Genomic DNA, 23,168 nt, shown 5'->3' on the forward strand with positions numbered 1-23,168 from the left:
AAAGCTTTTACAGCTCACGTGATATCACATACTTAACGAAAAGGATCAATTCATTGTCATACTTTATCATTTATAGGCTGTAACCCCGGCCTAAAATCAAATAAGTCATGTAAGCAAACAATGCCACTCCAAAATAGCGAGATACAGTTCTTACAAATAAAGAGAACTCCAAACATGATCAGCACCCCAACCTTTGTCCATGACTGTCACAACCCAGAAAGGATGTATTATACAAAACCTAATTGTATTCTGGTCATATGTTTGGCCAATTGCTCGTTGATTGCATGCAAATTCCGCTCTATTCCACTCTATGAAATAGAACTATGGGTTATACTTTTTTGGTAGCACTTTTTTCAATGGTAAGAGAGCAGAGAAACCTGTCTGTTCAAATCAATCTGTTGCATGAGTGCATTTTACCCATCTTAATATAATATGTTGTATAAAACAAATAATGGATGGTTTCTATTCGTGCAATAGTGCAAATATTTCATTCGTTGAAAGATGTAAATTGTTCCATTCAACAGGGCTACGCCTAGTTGAATGGAACAAATTACATCTTTCAACTCATGAAATATTTGCACTATTGCACTCATAACCATTCAAAATTGGTATATTATACAACACCTAATTGTATTCTGGTCATTTGATTGGTCAATTGCTCTTTGATTGCATGCACAATCCGCTCTATTCCACTCTATGAAATAGAACCATGGGTTATACTTTTTTTGGTAGCACTTTTTTCAATGGTATAGAGAGCAGAGAAACCTGTCTGTTCAAGAGAGCAGAGAAACCTGCGCTGTATATTTGAGCACATACGCTGTATATGTGAGTACACTTATGCTGTATATTTTTCCGTATTTTGTATCAGACATAAGCCTAGGCCTGCACGTAGGCCTATAATACAAATATTCATTTTAAATATGTTGTATAAAACAAATAATGGATGGTTTCCATTCGTGCAATAGTGCAAATATTTCATTCGTTGAAAGATGTTATTTGTTCCATCTTTCAACTCATAAAATATTTGCACCATTGCACTCATATCCATTCATTATTTGTATACTGATACAATAGAAGTACCTGCATGTTGAAACTGTATGCAATTTACAATGTGTACATTACTATATACGGTACATAACAGGCTAGTACGATTGTTTGCTAAGCGGTAGGCTACTTAAATACAAGGAGTCAACTAACGGGCGTGTACAGTTTGTTCCATAACATACTTGTTCTTTACAGTGTACCGAGCATCTTGATATAATACTAAACCTATCATACACTAACAATGGCAGTGAAGTTTTTGTTTGCTGGTGTCATCTTTATCATTTCATTCCTTGTAACGGTGAAACTCTGTGCCTGCTGGAGTCACATGGGACCCTCGATACACTCGTGTGTGTTGTATCTCGTCACTGGTATGTTACCATTCATTCTTATAAGTGATACACTATTTGGCGTCTTCAATTCTATATTCTTCCTTTGGGGAGGACCTCCAGACACCCTCCCTTACACGGGAGTATGTTCCAACGACCGCATGGCCGCACCCCTCCTTTCTAAAAGCACCTTTAATCTTGTATACTATACCATGCAACTAACAAGATACAAGGTACAATGGTCAGTGGACAGGTACGGTAAATGACTTTTATTGATTATCTTTCAGGGTTGCTTGCTCTTATTGGCATTCTGTCAGGTTGTGCGTTGATCTTCATCTCAACCCGACGTACCTCCAAACATCACACCCTCCTCTCTGCGTTACATCATTTTATCGTAAAGTATCACCGCCTTTACGTAGGTTCCCGGATGTTGAAGAAGTTCAGAGCTGCTTGCAAAAATCCAAGAGAGGCCCAGGAACTTCTCTTACAGAAGATCATCAAGAAAAACAAAAACACGGACTACGGATATCAGTTTAGACTTGGTGAAATCCATTCCTTGGAAGATCTTCGTCAAAAACACCCGATTACTGATTACGACCATTACAGGCGATTTATTAATCGATTGTCTAAAGGTGAAAAGGATGTCTTGACCGCGGAAAAGGTGTCTCGTCTTATATTGACGAGTGGGACCACTGGGACAGGTAAAATGATCCCACAAGACGAAAATCTTGTTGACAATTTTTTAATTCTTCTAGGTGCCTTTCAACATGAAATGTTTCCCGATATGCAGCCAATGCAGTCATTTCTTAGACTGCATGTCAACGCAGAGATCAAACAAAGTGAGTGTGGTATAACCAAAGCTCCGGCAACAGCTTTGGAGAAGCATATGATGAAAGGTAAGGTCGATTATACAACTCCCAGTGATGGTTTCCTGATTGATACAGTGTACGAAGCCTTTTACGTACATCTCTTATTTGCTTTGAGAGAAGAACAGTTGGGGTCGGCTTACATAACTTTTGCTAGCATTTTGATTGACCTCATGAAGTTTTTGGAAACAAATTGGCCAAAATTAGTTCATGATCTTTCGAAAGGCACGCTTCACCAGGACCTAAAACTATCCCCTCAAATGAGGGCGACTTTGACGAGGGCCCTGGGATCTGGGGACCATGAAAGGGCAATGAAGGTCAAAGAAGAATGCGAGACAGGATTCGATGGTATCATTAAGAGACTTTGGCCAAATGTTCAAGTCATTTCTGTTATTGATAACATCGGTATTCGAAGTTACATGAAGTCGAGCTTTGGTAAAGGTAAGTCTATCCTTACTTCAAGTCTATTATCCTTACTTCAATTTTTTTTATTCAACTTAAAAAGAAACAAACCCAGACATCATCTTTAATTTAAATGACAGAGATTTTGGGAAAGAACAACTACCCTAAACAGCTAAGATAAATCCTCTTCTTTGTGGGAGATAAACTAGTTTAAAAGTCTCACCTGAGTGATGTCATTTTGTAAATGTATACACGGAGATTTGGAAGAGGACAGTGACCAATACTCAATTTCATTGGGGGCACAGTGCAAGGTAGAAGGTAGAGTGCAAGGTAGACTTAAGTGCATATGTATATGAGACCGGTATAGATAGGAATGAAATCAATATCGGCGTTCATAAAAACTGAATAAAACATCCAGATAATAGACACCTTTAAATGCCAAGTAGCTCTTTTGCGGGGAGTCCTTAGCATGCAGCTCCCTGTTGCGACTCCACTACCAGCAGGACTGTCATCATCAACAGGACCGTAATGCAGGAACTGTTGGAGGGACTCAAACAATTAATGGAGGGGCGTAATACTCCTGTCCTAGAAGTTCCGCACATATTATGAATGCACATATGTGAGGGGAGGGGCTGAGCAGTCTGCACGGCGGAGGCCAGGCAGGGGGAAAACCCATTGTCCCCTCCACGGGCCTGGGTCACTTGTTCATGATGATGCATGACCAATGTCACAACACAACATTAATGAGATTAATGCCAGGCTATACCGAACTTGGCAGTTCCTTGTTACACAACATCAAATATTTCATGTTGCTCCTTTCACAGGTATTGAAATATACTCAGCTATGTATATCTCTTCAGAGGCGTTTATGGGACTTAACCTGTGGCCTTTCGAAGATGGAACGTCGGAGTACGCCCTCAATTTGACAGAAAATGTGTTCGAATTCATCAAAGAGGAAGACATGTACTAAGTAGTTCTATTATTTCATTCAGATTAATTTAATTGCAAATATAAAAAATATAACCGAATTGGCTAGAGGAAACAAACCATTTTGATACAGTCAGTTCTGGGGGTACAATAGTAATTTAAACTCTTTCAAACGCTAGAAGGCGCACAAAATGTCATGATGTTGGGGGGGGGGGGGCAATACATCACTCTTCTGAATAACGAGTGGTCACCTAATTATTCTTGCGGACCACAATGAGTTTTGTACCCGTAGATGACAGCTCAACTGAGGTATAGATGGAGGTTGATTCTCTCCGTTGGAAGCAAGCTATACTGTGACTTTACAACCAATCCAAACCGTGTTGTCCAAAACGGTCCTCACAAACGAAACCTATCACAAAATTCTCCTTCCAAATATATATCACGTTTGGGAGGGTTCCATTTGATTTAATTAAGGCTCACCTTCTTGTGATGCAACCATCTCTGACGTCATTGCGCATACAGACCTCTTGTCTGCCTTATTGGGCGATTTCTTACTATATTGGGCAGATCCATATGTGGCTCTTATGGGATATTAATGGATAGAGACCTTTGTGAGCAATATGATTATATCAATATGAGGGTGAACTGTTGAACGTAGAACATTTTCAAGAACAAATAAAAGCAAAATCGGTTAAAAGCTAAGAACTAATGAGATATTATTTTGCTAATAAGCCGTTTACTCCCCTTCAAAATAAGTATAAATATGTTGAAGGTATTCTGGGCAAAGACCCCAGTTAGTATTATACAAAAAAAAAGCCCCGTCTGTGTTTATATCTTTTGTGAACCTAATCCTTTTATGAAGAAGGCACCGGTCATTTAAAAAAAAAGTTTAAATTATATGAATATGAAAATGAACCACTAGACCGTTAACTCTCTTGTCTCGGTGTTGTCGAGCAACGTATTTCATATGATTACAAGGTAATTTTTGGTTGATGTTATTTTCGTTTTCAGGGACAAGCCGAATCCAAAGACTTACTTCGTAGATGAGGTTGAAGTTGGCCAGAAATACGAGCTCGTTCTCAGCCAGAAATATGGTTTTTACCGTTATCGATTTGGGGACCTCGTAAAGGTCACGGGATTCTACCAAAACAGCCCGAAAATTTCATTCCTCTACCGGTAAGAACTGCGTTTCTGTGCTGCAGTTAGAAGTGAGTGTGCAATTGTCAAGGAGGTGAACGAGCGCCCACCCCACCCTTCCCCTTCGAAAGCAGAAAAGACCGTAAGAGAATACGTAGTACATCAAACCTGATATTATCTTATTATATCGATGCTTTCGATGTTTCTTACTTTTATAACAGAAAAGCGAGTATCTTAAACTTAGTTGGGGAAAAGGTTGACCAGCACGTAATTCACGATTCATTGTCTGTTGCCCTCAATCCGTGGAAGGATCAAGTTGAGATGAAACATTACACCTGCGCAGAGAAGGGTCTCGTCCCGGAGCAGAAAAGTAAGTAAATCGGTTTAATAGAATAAAACATCAGCACTGACCAAGAAAAATCACCGAAGATATGTAAGCCTGGCCACGACAGCCTAACGACTTGATCTACTCTCAGCCACAGTCACCTTACACAGAGACTGTAACAATGTATAATTATGACTCTTGAAATGCACTTCCTGTCGTCTTTATATTGTTAAAGTAATTTTATCACTGATTTATATATGGAAGCTGATAGGCTCGGGAGATTGCCACGACAGGTATGTGTTCAATAAGCAGTGAGTTGGCCTCAACGTGTCCGTTTGCCCCTGCCAATGCTATTTACCACAAGTTAGGTATTATCACTTCAATTTCAGTTAAAGATTTAATGTCGTCTCAGCAGAATCCAACAGTATTATATGCCGGATTTGGCATGACGTCACCGCTTTCCTTTTGTCTGAAGTTCGATGAAGTTCCGATTGTAGTTAATATATGGATAGTAAAGACCAAAAGAGAAATAATACCACAGTAAAGATGAGAACTAGTTACGAGAACAACGTAGGTGGAAAATATGGCGTCGGACATCATAGTCCGGCTAACATTACATTTAATTCTTGTGTACCCTTTTCGAGATAACAACAGTTAAAGTGACACGTTTTTGCACAAGAAGTTGAACTGAAGCAAATACTGGTCCTGGCAAACACAGTTCCGGCAAACTAATTGATTGTGTCAAACTCATTGATGTCGACAACATCACTCGTTGGGACTAACACACGTTATTGGAAACGCACCTGTTGTGGCAAAGGCCTGCTCGGTGCTTATAGCCAAACACACTTGTCTTGGCAAACGAACAGCATTGTGGGAAAACGCCCGAACCTTTCGGCACCAGTAGTCATACAAGGTTACTTGGCTTCTAATAAGCATCCCACGTCCCTCCACCACCCTACCGCCCCACCCCCTCCCTTCATATTAGGGCTGGACAGTTCAGTTTGTAGGTCATGCTCCGCATGTATTCTTGTGGCCTGTTTTACGAATCCCTTTCAAATTTAATTTCCCATTATAACGTCATAGGATCAACGAGCAAGTGTGTGACGAAGGCAACACAGTTTTAGTGGCTGACATTTTCTTTCACAGATTCACAGAAGCTAGGACTATATTACGTGTTCTTCCTGGAGTTAAAGTCTAATTTCGGAGACGAATTACCTGATGACTTGAACACGGAGATATTGGCTGAGGTAAGCGACTCTAGTGTCAACTTTACTGTTTATCAACATTTATTATATATGAGTGACAATGTTCTTTAGTTTCATCAAATCCATTCCTTGTAGTGTTTTGTTTTGCTTCGGAAAAGTGTGCACACATATCAATTCTGAATGGTCAAACATTGTCCCCATTATTTCAGGTTTCCTTTCAGATCCGTAAAGGTTTCCTATTTAGTCCTTGTACGGTAAAGCTATTCCGCAAACGGACGAATGGTCAACACGGTTCATTGTCTTCCAAAGTAGGCACCAGTTGGCCGACGTAACGTTCGTTTGTTGTCCCATGGAGCTATTACCGAATAGCTCCATGGTAAAAGCTCCATGGTTGTCTGTAGTCAATACATGGAAATCTGCTTACCCATACATTTTATGTAATTTGATAACATTTGTGTAAAAGTAAGAGGTGGATAACAGCTGCTAAGATGTTATGCGTTAAATTTACTTTCATGAATAAAACATACAATTTTCTATTTACATAATGCTTAATGGAAGTACAGAGCCGCTTCTTGTGTTTTACACATTAAAGTTTTCCTGAGTTTGAATTCACAGTTTTGTTTTTATTTTTAACTTTTAGGTGATCCAGAAAAATCTCTACGAACGTCACGAGTTTTATCGCGTTTTCAACAACACTAAGCAAATCACTACACCGACGGTCTACTTAACCAAGGAAGGGGCGTTTACTGAACTTAAAGAATACATCCTAGCCAACAGCTCAGCCTCAAGGGCCCAGTTTAAAATGCCATTAAAATTACGGACAAGAGAAATGGCCGAGTTTCTACTCGAACATTCTCTGCCCTAACGATATATGTGGTTGCTGGTTAATTTGCATACTCACAAAATGGAGAATTAGGAATTACTCTCAAAACCCAAAATATTTTTTTCGTACAATTACAACAATTGATGACAAAAGATAGGGGCAAAAACAATATTGATAAAACTTGTGTCTTTGGAGCGCTCTTCGTTGCTAACCTGTTCTACAGTGTCAATTAACACTAAATTTACTTCAAACTCTACCAAAGCCCGTACAGACTGTTCTGATGTTTTGACTTTGATTAAATTAGTTACAACCTGAACCTGAGAAGTGATCGTTCTTCTCGTTTTACACATTCATGTGGGCAATTGCGGCAACCCCATTATATGAGGCCTGCAAAACCTTTTGGTAAAGAAAGATATGAAATACGTATTCTTTGTGGATTTGGTAGAAAGGCCTAACTACGGGGACTACCTGCGATAGTATATATTTCAACGTAACAGATTGATAGATTGAAGCCTGTGGATTGAATAAAAATTCAATGTGGCTCGTCAGATCAATTCCGAACCTTTGTCCCTGCATGCTTTCTAGTCTCATTTCTTCGCCGCAACCATGTGTCGTACGGTATAGGAAAACAACCAATGAATGTATGGGGCGGAATGCATGCAGCGTATTAGAAGTACGTTTGAGGTCGGGATGAAGCAGGTTATGAAATATAAGAGGGGAAAGCCTGATACAATATTGAACCGTCTCGCGTGTGGACGTTATGAAAATCCACACCCTCCTCGCAAGATGAATGGCTTGCACCTAAGTGAAAACTTCGTCATGAGAGAAAAAAAATGCCGCCAATTGGCACTAAACAATCTAGGAACACCCCCTCTTAACCCATAGGCAAGCCCCGCCCCTTGAATATCTAGCTATACCTAATATAATGATTTGGACATGTATTTTACAAATATATTATCATAGCTTATCGATGTACATGGCCTTTTAAGAATTTTCTAGCAGATGTAAGATATGCGGAAAATATTTTGGAGGAAATCGGTCTCATTTTAATTAATGACCAATATTTTCAAATATATATCATCAATTTCTGTTTTCAAACTTTATCCTCTTAGTTACATAGCAAGGACATTGGACATGTGGAGTTATGAGCAAGGCTTCCAATCTAACAGATGCCGTAACTCTGTTACTCTAGGCTAGACTATATAGCAACGAAAAATACATTTTCGCATTGTCAGGTGGTGCGGAGAGAGCTAGAGAGAAAGGATAAATGCACTGGGGAGTCCTCTCCTCCATCGGTCCTAGATATTCGAGGTGACCGACCTCTTTAAGCAGATAATTATCTCTTTGCATTAATTCCTATGCTTTGCGCATGTGTTCATGGCATGGTATTCTTTCCTATGCACCTCACGGCACGAGGGTAAACCGAAAGTTTCATAATCTCAGTTGTCAAAGAATGTTGGTAGGCCTCTCAGCCTCATCCAGAAATTTCCATTCCATTATATATGAATATGCATAGGCTATTCCATCATTTTAAGTGCTATACAAACCAGGCTACAACATCTTAAATCCAGACAGCTGAATTGATTATCATTACTGGTTTTTTGTCAGCATCAAGTTTGTTTGTTTTGTGAAGAGTAATTCTTGTAAACTGGTACAATCAGTTGGGAGGGCAAGCTATTAAAACGCAAAAACGTGTCTATAGTCATTAGTTCACTGGGTACGAGGGTGAGGGGGGGGGGGTCGTTACACTATAGTCTATTTTTGCTGGCAGTCATTTTCAGATTTGTTACACCGCTTTAGTTGCTGCATTGTCAAAAACTGGTGCGGTCTCGAGTCATGACTCAACTCATGGTGTCAATATCCGCAGGACTGTATAGTCTACAGTGTACGCTTCAAGATCATAATTTGATGGGGCGAGTTGGCTGACATTACCATGTTTAGTCTAATCAAGAATATGTTAAAGTGCTATCGACTGTATTCCTTTGTTTTAACTTTTGTTTTGACTACTGTATAAATATATAGCAAGAAAGTCAATAACAACAACAACTTGTCCAAAGTTTATGCGTTATTAGAAAGACCACTTTCAGGGGAAGGGGAATACCGGGCTGCCCATACAACCCCTGGCCACCCCATGCGCAACAAAAAGAAATATAGTTACCCTAAAACAATGCATCCGGTAACATCTTGGATGTATACCGAACCCTCTATATGAAGGGATGTATAACAAATTTCATATGATTTATTTAACCGTTTTAACATTCCAGCCAGGGTGGGACACGGGGTGGACTCACACTATGTACGGAGCAAAGCACACACACACACACACATTGGGGTGTGTAGCCTATATGGCGTTCATGACACAAATCTGTCGATCGAGGAACTCAATAGCTATATATGCCCAAAAATGGGAACTGTTACCCCGGTAAATACTGGATATTGCTCTTACTTATGTCCCCGTGCCATAGTGTGATATAGATTCCCAAAGAGCGCCATATTGTCTGTACGTGACATGCACATGATTTCATAGGTGGGAGGGTGGGGAGGCGGAGGCTACCACATGCTGTCCCGTCTGATATAAGCAGGGGCGTGGACGGGACGGGCTGTAGGTGTGGCTGTAGGCGAATGAGGAGTGTGGCTGTATAGGGTCGTTGAATGCGACCCATTGTATGGATGTATTGCGTTCCCCGGCCCCCAGATATAATTAAGAAATCAAAGGACGCATTCTGAGGCATATTTAGAGTACCGCAGTATTTGTTTCTATTAGCCTGCCCACATTTATACCGAATAATTCATTACAAAATCTTACGTGTCCACAGTGGGGCAATTCAGGAATAACCCAAACTGTCTCACAGATTTCATAACGCAGTGCTATATTATTTAAGTTACCTTTCATGGAAAGTTGTCACTGTTCCTGCTACGTACAATTCAACTCACGGTAACATACTCTAACATTAGGTGCGGTACCTTAATCTTATCATTTTCAGGATTGTCGAATATGCCTCTGCTAGACCTTCTATACGATTGTAAAACATTGAATAACCTACATAATGCCGTGTTAAAAGAATGTTATGCCCTCATTACCTGGAAATATCACTGAAAAACTTTCCATACTGACTTTGGGGCCCATTAGGCCTACCAACGTATAGACTATATATTATAATAGGATAACACATGTTCATATGGAAAAACGAGCTGCAATACTTACAATATATTAAAAATACTATGTATGATGGGAACTTACATGACGTAAACCACGTTTAGTCGATCGAACCGCCCATCCATCTATCTATCCATGGGTCCTTTCATGCTTCCATGGAGCTCTCGTAGTCATCATGTATAGGACCTGAACATGAGGGGCCAATATGTCTTTATCTACTCCCCTTTTCTCCCTTTTTCCCTTACAGGGATTGTTGAAAAATGTGAAAAATACGGTACTACATAACACAGATATCTGGATGTGCCGTATATACTGTACATAGGATATATGCATAGGCTTATTGATGCTTACAAAGAGTATAATCATTGGTTACTTTATGAATGAAACAGATTCAAGCAGATCAATGGAATTCCTCAAATAATTTGGGAGATTCAGTCCTAATAACTTTGTAACAATAACAATGGTATATTATTGTAATGCAAATTAGAGGCTGCTTAAAAGAGAATGACGTAATCGAGCCGACCGTGGTGGGACTTCTGGGTTACTCTTGACCTACACAAAGATGTAAATTATGGTTGTGACGTCAGAGGAAGCAATCATTCAAGCGTAAAATGTAATATATTGTAGCTATTTAATTATAATTTTATCCTCTATTAATAGTAATGGCACTTGGTCTTTCTCCCAAGAATCGTTGGACGAACACCCAGCATTCGTTTACACGGACGTGGTCCAGCGAATGAACTCGAACATCCACTGCTGATGGGGGGGGGGGGGCAGTAAGGTGATAGTAGGGTGGGAGTAGGGTGGTATAGTAGGGTGGGAGTGGGGTGAGGAAAGGGTTCTATTGGAACGGATACCAGTTATATCGTAGTTCAGTGTCATGTATGTCGTGAAGATCTATCCGAGTACCAAAGCTATTTGACAATTCTTGCCGGATACGTGGTTAATAGTCCTTCTGTAAAGGCCAACAACCCTATAGGGTCTTGATATTGGTCCTATATCAATTGTTTCTTTTGTGAAAAGTGAAAGCAAGGCCTAACAGGTTGGTCAGAACTCAGTGAGCTTATTGTCAGTCAAAGCTACGGGCTACTTATTAGCGTTATTGACGTTATGACGTCACGTCATATACAATGTCTACTTGATACTCCATTATTCAACAGTAAATTTAATTCCATTAATATTTAAATCATATTTATGTTCAGTCGACCTTTCCTCCGAGCTCCTGATTAGCATTGACAACAACAACGGAGACGATAAACATAATATGAGCTTACCTCTGTGTGAGGTTCAAAAGAGGAATGTAGTGCTCCCGGAGGAGGAGGAACCTCATTCTTCCCCTACTGAACGATATAGAACCAATTCCCCAACTGACGATTGAGGGAGGGAGGGGTGGGTGGGATCATGGTCTCCTTGTCACTGATGGCACAGAATGTTTCGAAAGGAGTGGGTGAGGAGAAATATCGGAGGAGAATATACCGAGCTTTCTACCATCACATAACAGTGGCATAGGAAGGTACTTTTGAGTGGTGGGGCTGAAGACTGATGGCCGGCCTGGGGGAGGGGTCTAAGGGGAGGGGGTATCCCCCGCCCCTTTGTAATTTTTTGCATTTCCAGGTAGCCTCAGATGCAATTTGGTGCAATATAGCACACTTCAACACCCACTCCATTTTGTAAACTTAATTTTGTATTTTCAGCAGGCCTTAGATGCAATTTGGTGCTCCAAATGAGATTTTTTTTCTCATTTGGAAATGAAAAAGGGGTTTTTTGACTTGCGAAGCGGGGGGGGGGGTCGGAATGATACTTCCGCCCCTCCACATTTTTTACTGGGGGGGGGGGCTGGCGCCCCCGGTTCCTACGCCCTTGTCACATAACATTACATAAGCAAACATCTGTAAAAAGCAAGGAGTGTCTGTGTGTGAAATAAAAAATAAAAAAATCCCATGGCACTATGTGACTTGTTTGAGCAAAATTATATTTGCAGCTGTTTTTGTGCCAAACAAAATCAGAAGAGATAAAATCCTCCCTCCGTGGATCCCACCTGTCCATGAAAAATGTGGGCCAGTTCTTTGCCAGACCAGATGCCGTTTTGCATCTTCAAAACTAGTGCACATTCTATATCTATACTAGCGGCACATCGGTAATTACAACAGCCTACCAATCAGGAGGGCTGTAGCGGGGGGAGAGGTGGGGTGGTAGGCGAGTGAGAAAATAACATTCTATCAGTCATTATTGATCATCAATAGTGGTTTATCACTGGAACGGGAATTATAGAGTGTAACGAGATATGTCTTGGCTAGAGGAGGGCAGTTTAGTGGAAGGGTACATCAATAACAGAAGTAAACTTACCATCAAAAGTACTAATTTTCTTTTTACAATCTTAAGGTTGTTGGTGCTTTAACTGCCACAAAAAAGTGAGGTTTAAGTATGACAATAAGGGTGTGTGAGGGGAGGGGGGTGGAGATGTATTGAGACGTGCATCGGCTAAAGGAGGGTAACAGAGGAGGATATTGGTACAACGATGACAGAAGTAGGGTATAAATTGATCATATATTTCCCAAACCCCACTGAACCAAGAAGTAGGCTATAATCCCCTGATCTGATGCCCTTGTTATGAATGTCAAGTTCAATTAATGAGACATTCTTTAAATGTTGTCCTTTATAATACCAAAACAATTGACTTAAAAAATGAGAATACAAACAATAATGAATTTATAATTATCAAATGATCATGTTTATTTGAACTCTAAATGCATATCCCGAGCTCAAAATTCTGTTGAAAGCTAACAGGCAAAATGATAGAAACTGTATGACATTTGGCAACTTACCTTTGTGGAATTAAGACAAAACTAAGTAAGTGATTAACTTGTTAAATTTCCATAGAATAAATTGAAAGGAAGCACCATCTACAAGGAAATATTTTCAGTCTTTCTGCAAAATCTTTGACAGTGAAATAAAAGAAGTAATGAAACTATTATAAGAATAATAAGCAGCTGATAACACCTCACCAAAACTGGAATTCACTAACAACTTACCTTTACTAAAGAATGGTATCTCAGAAGTTTAAACTTACCTCCATAGTCAGCGATTGACTTGCTTTTAGGATACAATAACATCATAAATGCTAGAAAAACTGCATCTTTTGACAATTTTACTTTCATCTCCAAAATCTCGTATAGAGAAGACAAATTAATGAACATACCACTCATAATCAGCAACTGACAATGCTCACCAATAGAAAATAAAGAACAAATGTTTCATGCCACAAGTTAGGTACACATCTTGAGATATGTTATAACTGTTCACTGTTCACTTGTGTACAAAGCTTCCAAAAGATGCATGCTCCCTCTTAGAAGTACTTTATATTTTGTAATAGCAACTAATGTTAGAAACTTTATTTTTTCCAAGTCGGATATTTTTTTTCGGTATCAACTATTATTGAAGCATCCGTTGAATACGGCGGTCATAAGGTGACATCCGAGATGTAGAGTTACCATGTTAGCAAAACATGGCATCTCGACAAAATAATGAATTTTTGTCGAGATACCGACTTACGCTAACTTGACATCTCGGTAAAATTTGTTCCAAATGTCGAGTTGACATGTTTCACCTAACTCGGTATCTCGACAAAAATCAAAATTTTGTCGAGATGCCGAGTTAGGTGTAACATGTCAACTCGACAATTAGACAAATTTTACCGAGATGTCAAGTTAGCGAAAGTCGGTATCTCGACAAAAATCAAAATTTTGTCGAGATGCCGAGTTAGGTGTAACATGGTAACTCGACAATTAGACAAATTATACCGAGATGTCGAGTTAGCGAAAGTCGGTATCTCGACAAAAATCAAAATTTTGTCGAGATGCCGAGTTAGGTTTTTCATGTCAACTCGACATTTGGAACCAATTTTACCGAGATGTCAAGTTAGCGAAAGTCGGTATCTCGACAAAAATCAAAATTTTGTCGAGATGCCGAGTTAGGCGTAACATGTCAACTCGACAATTAGACAAATTATACCGAGATGTCAAGTTAGCGAAAGTCGGTATCTCGACAAAAATCAAAATTTTGTCGAGATGCCGAGTTAGGTGTAACATGTCAACTCGACAATTAGACAAATTATACCGAGATGTCAAGTTAGCGAAAGTCGGTATCTCGACAAAAATCAAAATTTTGTCAAGATGCCGAGTTAGGTTTTTCATGTCAACTCGACATTTGAAACCAATTTTACCGAGATGTCAAGTTAGCGAAAGTCGGTATCTCGACAAAAATCAAAATTTTGTCGAGATGCCGAGTTAGGTGTAACATGTCAACTCGACAATTAGACAAATTATACCGAGATGTCAAGTTAGCGAAAGTCGGTATCTCGACAAAAATCAAAATTTTGTCGAGATGCCGAGTAAGGTGTAACATGTCAACTCGACAATTAGACAAATTATACCGAGATGTCAAGTTAGCGAAAGTCGGTATCTCGACAAAAATCAAAATTTTGTCGAGATGCCGAGTTAGGCGTAACATGTCAACTCGACATTTTGACAAATTTTAGCGAGATGTCAAGTTAGCGTAAGTCGGTATCTCGACAAAAATTCCTAATTTTGTCGAGATGCCGTGTTATGCTAACATGTCAACTCTACATCTCGGATGTCACCTTATGACCGCCGTAGTTGAATCTTTATTCTTTCATATCAAATACTATATACGGTATTCCAGAAGAAAGTAACTTTGAGCATTCCCAACGTTAACAAATTTTTGTATAAATTAAAATTTCTGTTACAAGTTGAGAAAACAAGTTGGTAAACATGGAGTACCTCTATCATACAATCTCCTAAGAGACACTTTTAGTAATTTTGCTATGCTCTTTGAATATTGAATAGTTGTAATCAAACAGTTATTTAGTGTCATATATATGTTTTTATATAAATTTGTTATTATGGCAAAAGATTTGACAATAAATGATGGCTAAAAACAAAGAAAAGGAAAAAAAAGAAGCAACCAATGTTTACTGTTTGCATTATCAAGGTTGTTTCATGTACATCATCGAATAGTTCATGCCAGATGGGTTGGGGAGGGGGGGGGGTTGTTAAAGATGGGATATGCCCCTATGAAGCCCTCTACTGCTTCACCTCTGCTGTACGATGCTTTCTATTACAACAAATTGTATCTTCCTAATTTTAAGGTTCATTCATTTCTTTTTATCTTGTTCTATTCTGTGAGAGCATTTCATTCATAACTGATATCTTTCCTATAAATCCAAATAAAACTTCACTATTAAACCACTTACCATCATGATTTACAGCAGCTTTTGCTTAACTAAAATATTATTAACACCAAGCATTTGGTAGAATTTATACTGCGATCAAACCAATCACTTGAGAATTCCTTTAAACTCTAATTTACCTTTTCCAATGATGCAAGTTTACTCAAGTATATACATCAAAATACCAAATAAGATAAAGATAATATAGAACAAAACAACAACGTATAATAAAATAATACGGAGAAAAATTTCTAACAAAGAAAAGCAACAAAAAAAATTGTATAAGCAACAAACTTATAATTCAATACTTTTTGAAAAACCTGGAAACCAAACCTTTCCTCATATTTTCATTCCTGACAAGACATACCAAAAATGATAATCTATGTCGGAGTTTCCAATAGCTTTACACAAATATCTAGTAAAATAAACTCTACTGAGTTGCAATCATAATCATCCAATAATCAATAATCTACATCATCATCATTGTAAGGATTTACATCATCATCATTAGGTTCGACATCATAATTTACAGCAGATTTTGGTTAACTGGATAATTATTAACACCATGCATTTGGTAGCATTTATACTATAATCAAACCAATCACTTGAGAATTCTTATAACCAGTGTATAATAAAATAATACAGAGAAAACAATTCTAACGAAGAAAGCAAAAAAATAAAAAAAATAACTGTGTACACAACAAACTTATGATTCAATACTTTTGTAACCAGGAAACCTCTCCATTCCTAATCTTTTCATTCCTGACAAGAAATACCAGACATTATAATATATATCGAGTTTCCAATAGCTTTACACAATTATCTAGTAAGCAAATAAACACTACTGAGTTGTAATAATAATCATCCTTTAATCCAATAAATCATTGTATATATATATTTACATAATCATCATCATCATCGTAAGGATTTACATCATCATCATGGATTAACATCATGGTCGTATGTTTTGACATCATCGCCGTAAGGATTGACATCATCATCATAAGGTTTGACATCATCATTGTATATTGTTGAACCTTTTTGCATTAAACTGTGGAATCTGCTCATACTTAGACTCAAGTCACAGATATATATATATATACGATATCCTTTTACTGTAAGTCAGCAGTGAATGGAAAAGGTAATTTTACATCTCCTAGAAAATTTTGAACCTGAGCTTGGTAGGTAGAATTAACAAACCTCATTAGTGCCATACAGAGAAAAGATTTTATATTTAATAGCTATCAATCCAACGTCCCAATAATTAATTCCTTCAGACAGCTGCCCTGACTTCCCTGCAAAAAGTCCAAGTTTAAACTTAGCCTATTATTGTGTGACCCATTAGATCTGTATGCTCTATAGTGTAGGGACTACGGTATACTTCCCTTACTTACCCCACTCTCCTAACACAACACATGTAAAGAATAAGTCATACCAAAATCAAAAAACAAATTAACAACCAAGTAATAGCATACATTACAGCATTTCAGAATGAATAATTACTTTGGTTAGAACGATTTCAAAATACTTTTCTCTGTATGGCACTAAACGTCTATGAATATGGCATTATTTCTTTACTTATATTATATCTCTCCCTGAAGATCTTCAAACAACTTATGAGAAACAGGAGCAATGAAGAGTTTCACCTCTAAATTTGATCTGATAACAGGAAAGAGGAGCTGTGTGGATACCAATCAGGAGAGCACCAATGAGTTTATACCTGATACAATGTATGCAATATTTCAATACACTCGTAAGTGTAGTTCTCACCACACAGCCTAAGTTTACCTACAATGAGTTTATACGTGATACAATATACACAATATTTCAATACACTCGTAAGTGTAGTTCTCACCACACAGCCTAAGTATACATAATAATAATTGCTTTTTATATAGCGCTCTATACCAGCAATAGGTCTTAAAGTGCTTTACAGACGTTATATTACTCCTGGCAGCAGTTGGCAGTACTTATATACTGCGCCCAATGACAAGTTACCGCATAGGTACACATTTAATATCCCTGGGTGGAGAGAGGCAAGTGAGATAAAGCATCTTGCCCAAGGACACAACGTAAAGAACTACTGTGGGCAGGAATTGAACCAGCAATCCTTGGATCATGAGTCCGATGCCTTAGCCAATTGGCCACCACGCTCTCAAACTGATCAGTACTAATATACCGATCAGCAGAGCACCAATGAGTTTATACCTGATACAATATACACAATATTTCAATACACTCATAAGTGTAGCATCACCACACAGCCCCCTGATACTTATCTTAGGCCTTACCTGATATGACAAATTGCACTAAAAGATTCAATGATTAACCAAAATCATAAGAGGGACTTTAAAGGGGGACACAAACCCATCCATCATCTTTGGCTTATATGACAGAGATCTTTGTGATGGATATAAACTCTCCCAAAACAACAGCTAAGATATCATTCTGTTGGGAGATTTCCTGGCTAAATAGGTCTTGTCTTGGAGCTCTCGTTTCTAGATCTATCTGTGATGTCATAATGTCACTAGAGTCTGAAACAGTTTATACTTTTCTTTTCCTTTTTTTCGGGGTAGAATGAGAACAGTGTTGACGCAATGTAATCATTAGGTCGAGTGAAGAACCCGATTGGTTATTTTAAATTCAGCTAAACCCATCTCCATTACAAAAAATAAACTTTGTCAAAAACAAAGAAGAACTTTACAAACGAATGAAGCACACGTGGCTCGCTGATGTCATATTTTAGACTTGACCAAGTCCTCAGTCTTGGGTGTGCTGAATTAAATCCATGATATCTACCAAATGGAATAAGATTTTTACTTAGCTGTTTGGTGAAGTTATTTATGACAGTGATCTCAATCAGAATGACCAATTAGGATGGTAGGGTTTGTGTCTCCTTTAAGGCTCAATGTTGTATTTGAATAAAAAAAATAGAAATTATTCAGCTGAAATAGTTTGGTTTTTAGTACTTCCTTTTCAAGTTTCATACCCTTCAAATAAAATTTGACCAAAAATCAATAGATGATAGTCTGCTAAATATGACACATAACATATTGAGCATGAGGAAAGAATTGGATTTGGATTTGAATAGAAAAATATAATTAATTACGCAGAAATGGTTTGGTTTTTACTTCCTCAGTTTTCAGGTCTCATACCTTCAAATAACATTTGACCAAAAATCAATGGTTGATAGTATACTTAATATGACACATAACATATTGAGCATGAGGAAAAATAAAGATTTATATTTGAAGGTCTTAAGTAGCATGTCTATATGTAAGCACTATACAGTTTGACCTTGACGACCTCTGACCTCCACCAATAATAATCCTTTTGCTCAATACAGGTCATTCACACTACAAGATCAGCAAACGTATTATCAATATATATATAAACAAGTTGCCCTACAAAGGATTATGTTTGTACAAAGATTAACATAGCAGTTATTACAAACTTCAACAATATATATATGACTGCAGTGGATATGAGTGTAGGTGAAACCAAAAACCTAGAAGCGGAAACAATAACTGAAGCTGCTTCAAAAATGCAGCTGTACCTCTTTCCGCAATTTCTTTCTCGAATAAAAAAAGAAAGAAAGAATTCTCTCAGACAAACTATTACATTTTCCATGAACTATTTGTCACCTTCTGATAAATTATCAATTGCTTTCCTACAAACTGTTAACGGCATATGTTTCAACGAACTAGTAGTTTGAAGACACGAATTGGAATTGGTATCGACGAACTATAAATTCGTATCCACGGATTCTTGTTTCATGCGTGTATTTCTGAGGACTTGTGGGGCTAGTCATCCAAATATGGTTGACCGAAGCATGCAGATCTAATGGGTCACACAATAGGCTGAAGAAACAGGTACGGGGAAAACTTGGACTTTTTGCAGGAAAGTCAAGGTTTCAGTCACAAAATATGAAAACCTTTTTGCGGCACCTTTTGAAAGAAATACCCCTTTTGGGAGCCAGACATACTGTACTTGATCTCCTTCTGGTCACACCTGTTAGTCTTCTCAATGACAGTAAAATTATTCATAGGGAGCAGATAAAGGTTTGTAAGGAAACATTTGATAATTCATCAGACTTAGAAAGAAACTTTCCAAGAAATGTTTGATTCTCTTTTGAAAATATTTCCTTCCTGCAAATCAGTGATATATAACATGGCATCAGCATCACAAATTAGTGAAAAGAAAGTATTATCTGGACACACTGAAAATAATCAGCAACTGACAATGCTCATCACGATTTTAAACAGAAAATCTATCACAGGTTTCATCTTCCTAACTTATGGATGCATTTGTATCTTTGTATCTTGTTCCATTCTGTAGGTACATTTCATCCATAAATGAAATCTTCCTTAAATCCAAATAAAACTTCACTTGCACAGAGTTTGGGAAAGTTCCATAGTGTGCTTGACAGAAACATCTCATTTCATCTTCCTAACTTTAGGATGCATTTGTATCTTTGTATCTCGTTCCATTCTGTAGGTACATTTCATCCATAAATGAAATCTTCCTTCAATCCAAATAAAACTTCACTTGCACAGAGTTTGGGAAAGTTCCATAGTGTGCTTGACAGAAACATCTTGTTTTATCATCCTAACTTTAGGATGCATTTGTATCTTTGTATCTCGTTCCATTCTGTAGGTACATTTCATCCATAAATGATATCTTCCTTAAATCCAAATAAAACTTCACTTGCACAGAGTTTGGGAAAGTTCCATAGTGTGCTTGACAGAAACATGGACAGACTTTTACTTTTGTACAATTCTATTTTATGTGCTTATCCTTTGTTTTGTTTTTTATAGGTTTTGGTCTATTTTATAGTCTTCTCGTGATTTTAGTTTTTTGTGTTCGTATTTTACATAGATTTTTTATTCCTTTGATTTCTCTGTCTTTTTATTATTATTTTTATTATTATAATGAGGCTGGATAGAGCTGTATAAATCTTCTAGCGAGAATGTGCAGTCTTAACCATAAAATGTCTCAATGACAGATCACGATTTCAACCTGGCCAGGTGGGACACCATTACCACCACCACCAATGAAATCAACAGATAACCATTTCAACGAGATGGTGGGGGGTCAACTATGACCTTTATGCATATGGTGTTACTTCTCAAGAACCCTTCTCGAGGGTTCTCTAACACTGAATGAGAAGCGAACATCGGACAGCCGGAAGCAATATTCATATCTCGTCTGGGCTTCTGGAAGGAGGAACTGGTCGTGTCTGGACGAAAGGAATCACTGATGTCCTCCTTGCCCTCCTGATTGAGCAACGTGAAAGTCACTCGGCGCTGAAACGGCCATTTCAGATAGCTATCGTAGGGACCTTTCTTGATCGCAAAGAAAATTGACAAATGGGTGCCCTTGCCTACCCCGTCGCCGTTCAGATAAATGCGTGCGCACATCTTGTATCCATATTTGTCCGTGTAGAATGCATCGGTGTAGAATGAAGTGGGGCCATTCTGAGCTTCAGTCTTCTTCCTGGAGTAATCCTTGATCTCTAACATTAAGATGCCGTCGTAGGAAGTTCGTTCCAAGCGTGAGAGATCCATCTGAAGTCGGGAGAGCTCTGTTTCTTGCACTGAGATGGTGGCTTGGAGCTGTTGTATGTTGATCTCCTTGTTCCGCAGCTCCTCTGCCAGCCGTTTCACGTGCTCGTCCAGCTGCTTCGTCTCCCTTGCCGATACCTCGCTGATGTCTATCACCCTCTCGACCATTTCTATGAAATACTTTGACTTTTCGCCTTGGACTACGATGGCTTTACCGTATTTCTCGAGAATGTGCTTCAACTCTTGTTGGACGTGCTGGTCTTTGGACGAGAGTGTCAGATGCTGCATGACAAAATCAAAAAGAAAACCAGAATGAAAACATTTCATGGTTCCTTGCTGCTGTTCATTAGTTCCATTCATAGGGAAATTTCTAACAAAGCCCTAATACAACAACATTAATTTATGCTCACAAACTTTTGTTGCCAAAGTAATGCTAAGCTCTGATATCAATTGCAACACACATCAGTGTGTGAAGACTATCTACCATTATCATCATACCAAGTTTGACGAAATTCTGACTAGTACTTAGCCAAGTAATTGCAATTTGGAGTATTTCACGTTTGACCCCATGACCTCATTAATATTCATGAAATGAGCACCAAAATCAACAGGGTTAATCTACTTACTATGGGCCACCCACTCACCAAGTATGGTAATGATTGGTCATTCCCTTGTTGAGTTATTGTGCATACAAACTTTTCATAACGAAATAATGCTAGGCCCCCCCCCCTATAAACATGCATGATATCAATTGCAACACACATCAGTGTGTGGAGACTATCTACCAATATCATACCAAGTTTGACGAAATTCCAATAAAAAGTAGCCAAGTTATTGCAACTTGGAAGTTTTTCACGTTTGACCTGTGACCTCATTAATATTTTTTAACTTTGACCTCGTATAACTTCGCACACGAAGGTCACACGGGGGTCAACCTATTGACATTTATGATCAGAAGGCACCTTTGACATCTGAAAATAGCATCGAAACTGTAAAAATCCCCAAAACACGAAAAGGTCACCAGAGGTCAAATTGAGGTCAAGGATCACCCAGATGCGGGTCGACAACTGGATTACATTGAAGCAACTCCCAACCTTAACGGACAGTTCGTTCTCAAGTTATCACAAAAATACTAGTTTTTTATCATTAATTGACCTTTGGTGACCTCGGATCACATGACCGTTAAGTTTGAAAATATTCCCCTATACCATTTGCAACTTGTCCCAAAATATCAACTGTGTCACACCTTGGAACTGAGAGTTATTGCATTAAATGTCTGAAAATTAACTTTGACCTCGTATAACTCCGCACACGAAGGTCACACAGGGGTCAACCCATTGACATTTATGATCAGAAGGTACCTTTGACATCTGAAAATAGCATCGAAACTGTAAAAATCCCCAAAACATGAAAAGGTCACCAGAGGTCAAATTGAGGTCAAGGGTCACCCAGATGCGGGTCGACAATTGGATTACATTGAAGCAACTCCCAACCCTAACGGACAATTCATTCTCAAGTTATCGCAAAAATACTAGTTTTTTATCATTAATTGACCTTTGGTGACCTCGGATCACATGACCGTTAAGTTTGAAAATATTCCCCTATACCATTTGCAACTTGTCCCAAAATATCAACTGTGTCACACCTTGGAACTGGGAATTATTGCACTAAATGTCTGAAAATTAACTTTGACCTCATATAACTTCACACACAAAGGTCACCTGGGGTACACCTATTGACATTTTTGATTGGTGAGACGTGAATATAGCATCAAAACTGTAAAAATTCAAACATTTTTTTCTTTGCCCATTTTCTCACCCAAAATACTAGTTTCTTAACATTAATTGACCTTTGATGACCTCGGATCACATGACCGTTAAGTTTGAAAATATTCCTCTATACCATTTGCAACTTGTCCCAAAATATCAACCTTGTTACACCTTGGCCCTGGGAGTTATTGCATTAAATGTCTGAAAATTAACTTTGACCTTGTATAACTTTACACACAAAGGTCACCCGGGTGTCAACCCATTGACATTTTTGATCGGAAGGTACCTTTGATATCCAAATCTAGCATCAAAACCAAACATTTTCTTTTTCGCCCGTTTTCTCCCAAACTAAGCACATTTTTTCTAATGTGACCT

General features: G+C 38.3%; 2 protein-coding genes across 4 annotated transcripts in view; one reads left to right on the top strand and one right to left on the bottom strand.

The window, feature by feature from the left end:
- The first annotated feature begins 1,141 nt into the window (after positions 1-1,141).
- On the top strand, positions 1,142-9,101 carry LOC139963368 (uncharacterized). Of its 2 annotated transcripts, none has more exons than XM_071964051.1 (7): positions 1,142-1,412; positions 1,658-2,677; positions 3,463-3,601; positions 4,577-4,741; positions 4,924-5,072; positions 6,174-6,274; positions 6,873-9,101. In XM_071964051.1, the coding sequence occupies exons 1-7, from the start codon at positions 1,286-1,288 to the stop codon at positions 7,095-7,097; spliced, it is 1,926 nt and encodes a 641-aa protein (XP_071820152.1). In that variant the 5' UTR covers positions 1,142-1,285; the 3' UTR covers positions 7,098-9,101. The 2 variants fall into 2 exon arrangements, with proteins under 2 accessions (XP_071820152.1, XP_071820153.1); XM_071964052.1 differs by having other exon boundaries at positions 1,143-1,412; positions 1,658-2,071.
- Positions 9,102-12,916: 3,815 nt separating this feature from the next.
- LOC139963339 (TNF receptor-associated factor 2-like) overlaps positions 12,917-23,168 on the bottom strand; it is a 41,706-nt gene continuing 31,454 nt past the window's right edge. Inside the window, exons 5-6 of one of the 2 annotated variants that reach the window (XR_011791558.1) lie at positions 17,669-21,306; positions 12,917-17,180 (exon numbers count right to left, since the gene is read on the bottom strand). Coding sequence is in view for 1 of the 2 variants with exons in the window: in XM_071963985.1 (XP_071820086.1) it covers positions 20,536-21,306 (771 nt within the window). In the remaining variant the exon portion in view is untranslated. Of the gene's footprint in view, positions 21,307-23,168 lie in introns of both variants that reach the window. The other variant, XM_071963985.1, reaches the window with a different exon arrangement.

Source organism: Apostichopus japonicus, chromosome 22 (assembly GCF_037975245.1).
Source record: "Apostichopus japonicus isolate 1M-3 chromosome 22, ASM3797524v1, whole genome shotgun sequence".
NCBI classification, from domain to species: Eukaryota; Metazoa; Echinodermata; class Holothuroidea; order Aspidochirotida; family Stichopodidae; genus Apostichopus; species Apostichopus japonicus.

Excerpts from the sequence above, each read along its gene's own strand:
- LOC139963368 (XM_071964051.1), top strand. The coding sequence starts at position 1,286 with ATGGCAGTGAAGTTTTTGTTTGCTGGTGTCATCTTTATCATTTCATTC. Across the intron at positions 2,678-3,462 it reads GAAGTCGAGCTTTGGTAAAG|GTATTGAAATATACTCAGCT; the intron begins GTAAGTCTATCC and ends CTCCTTTCACAG. Across the intron at positions 3,602-4,576 it reads TTCATCAAAGAGGAAGACAT|GGACAAGCCGAATCCAAAGA; the intron begins GTACTAAGTAGT and ends TTTCGTTTTCAG.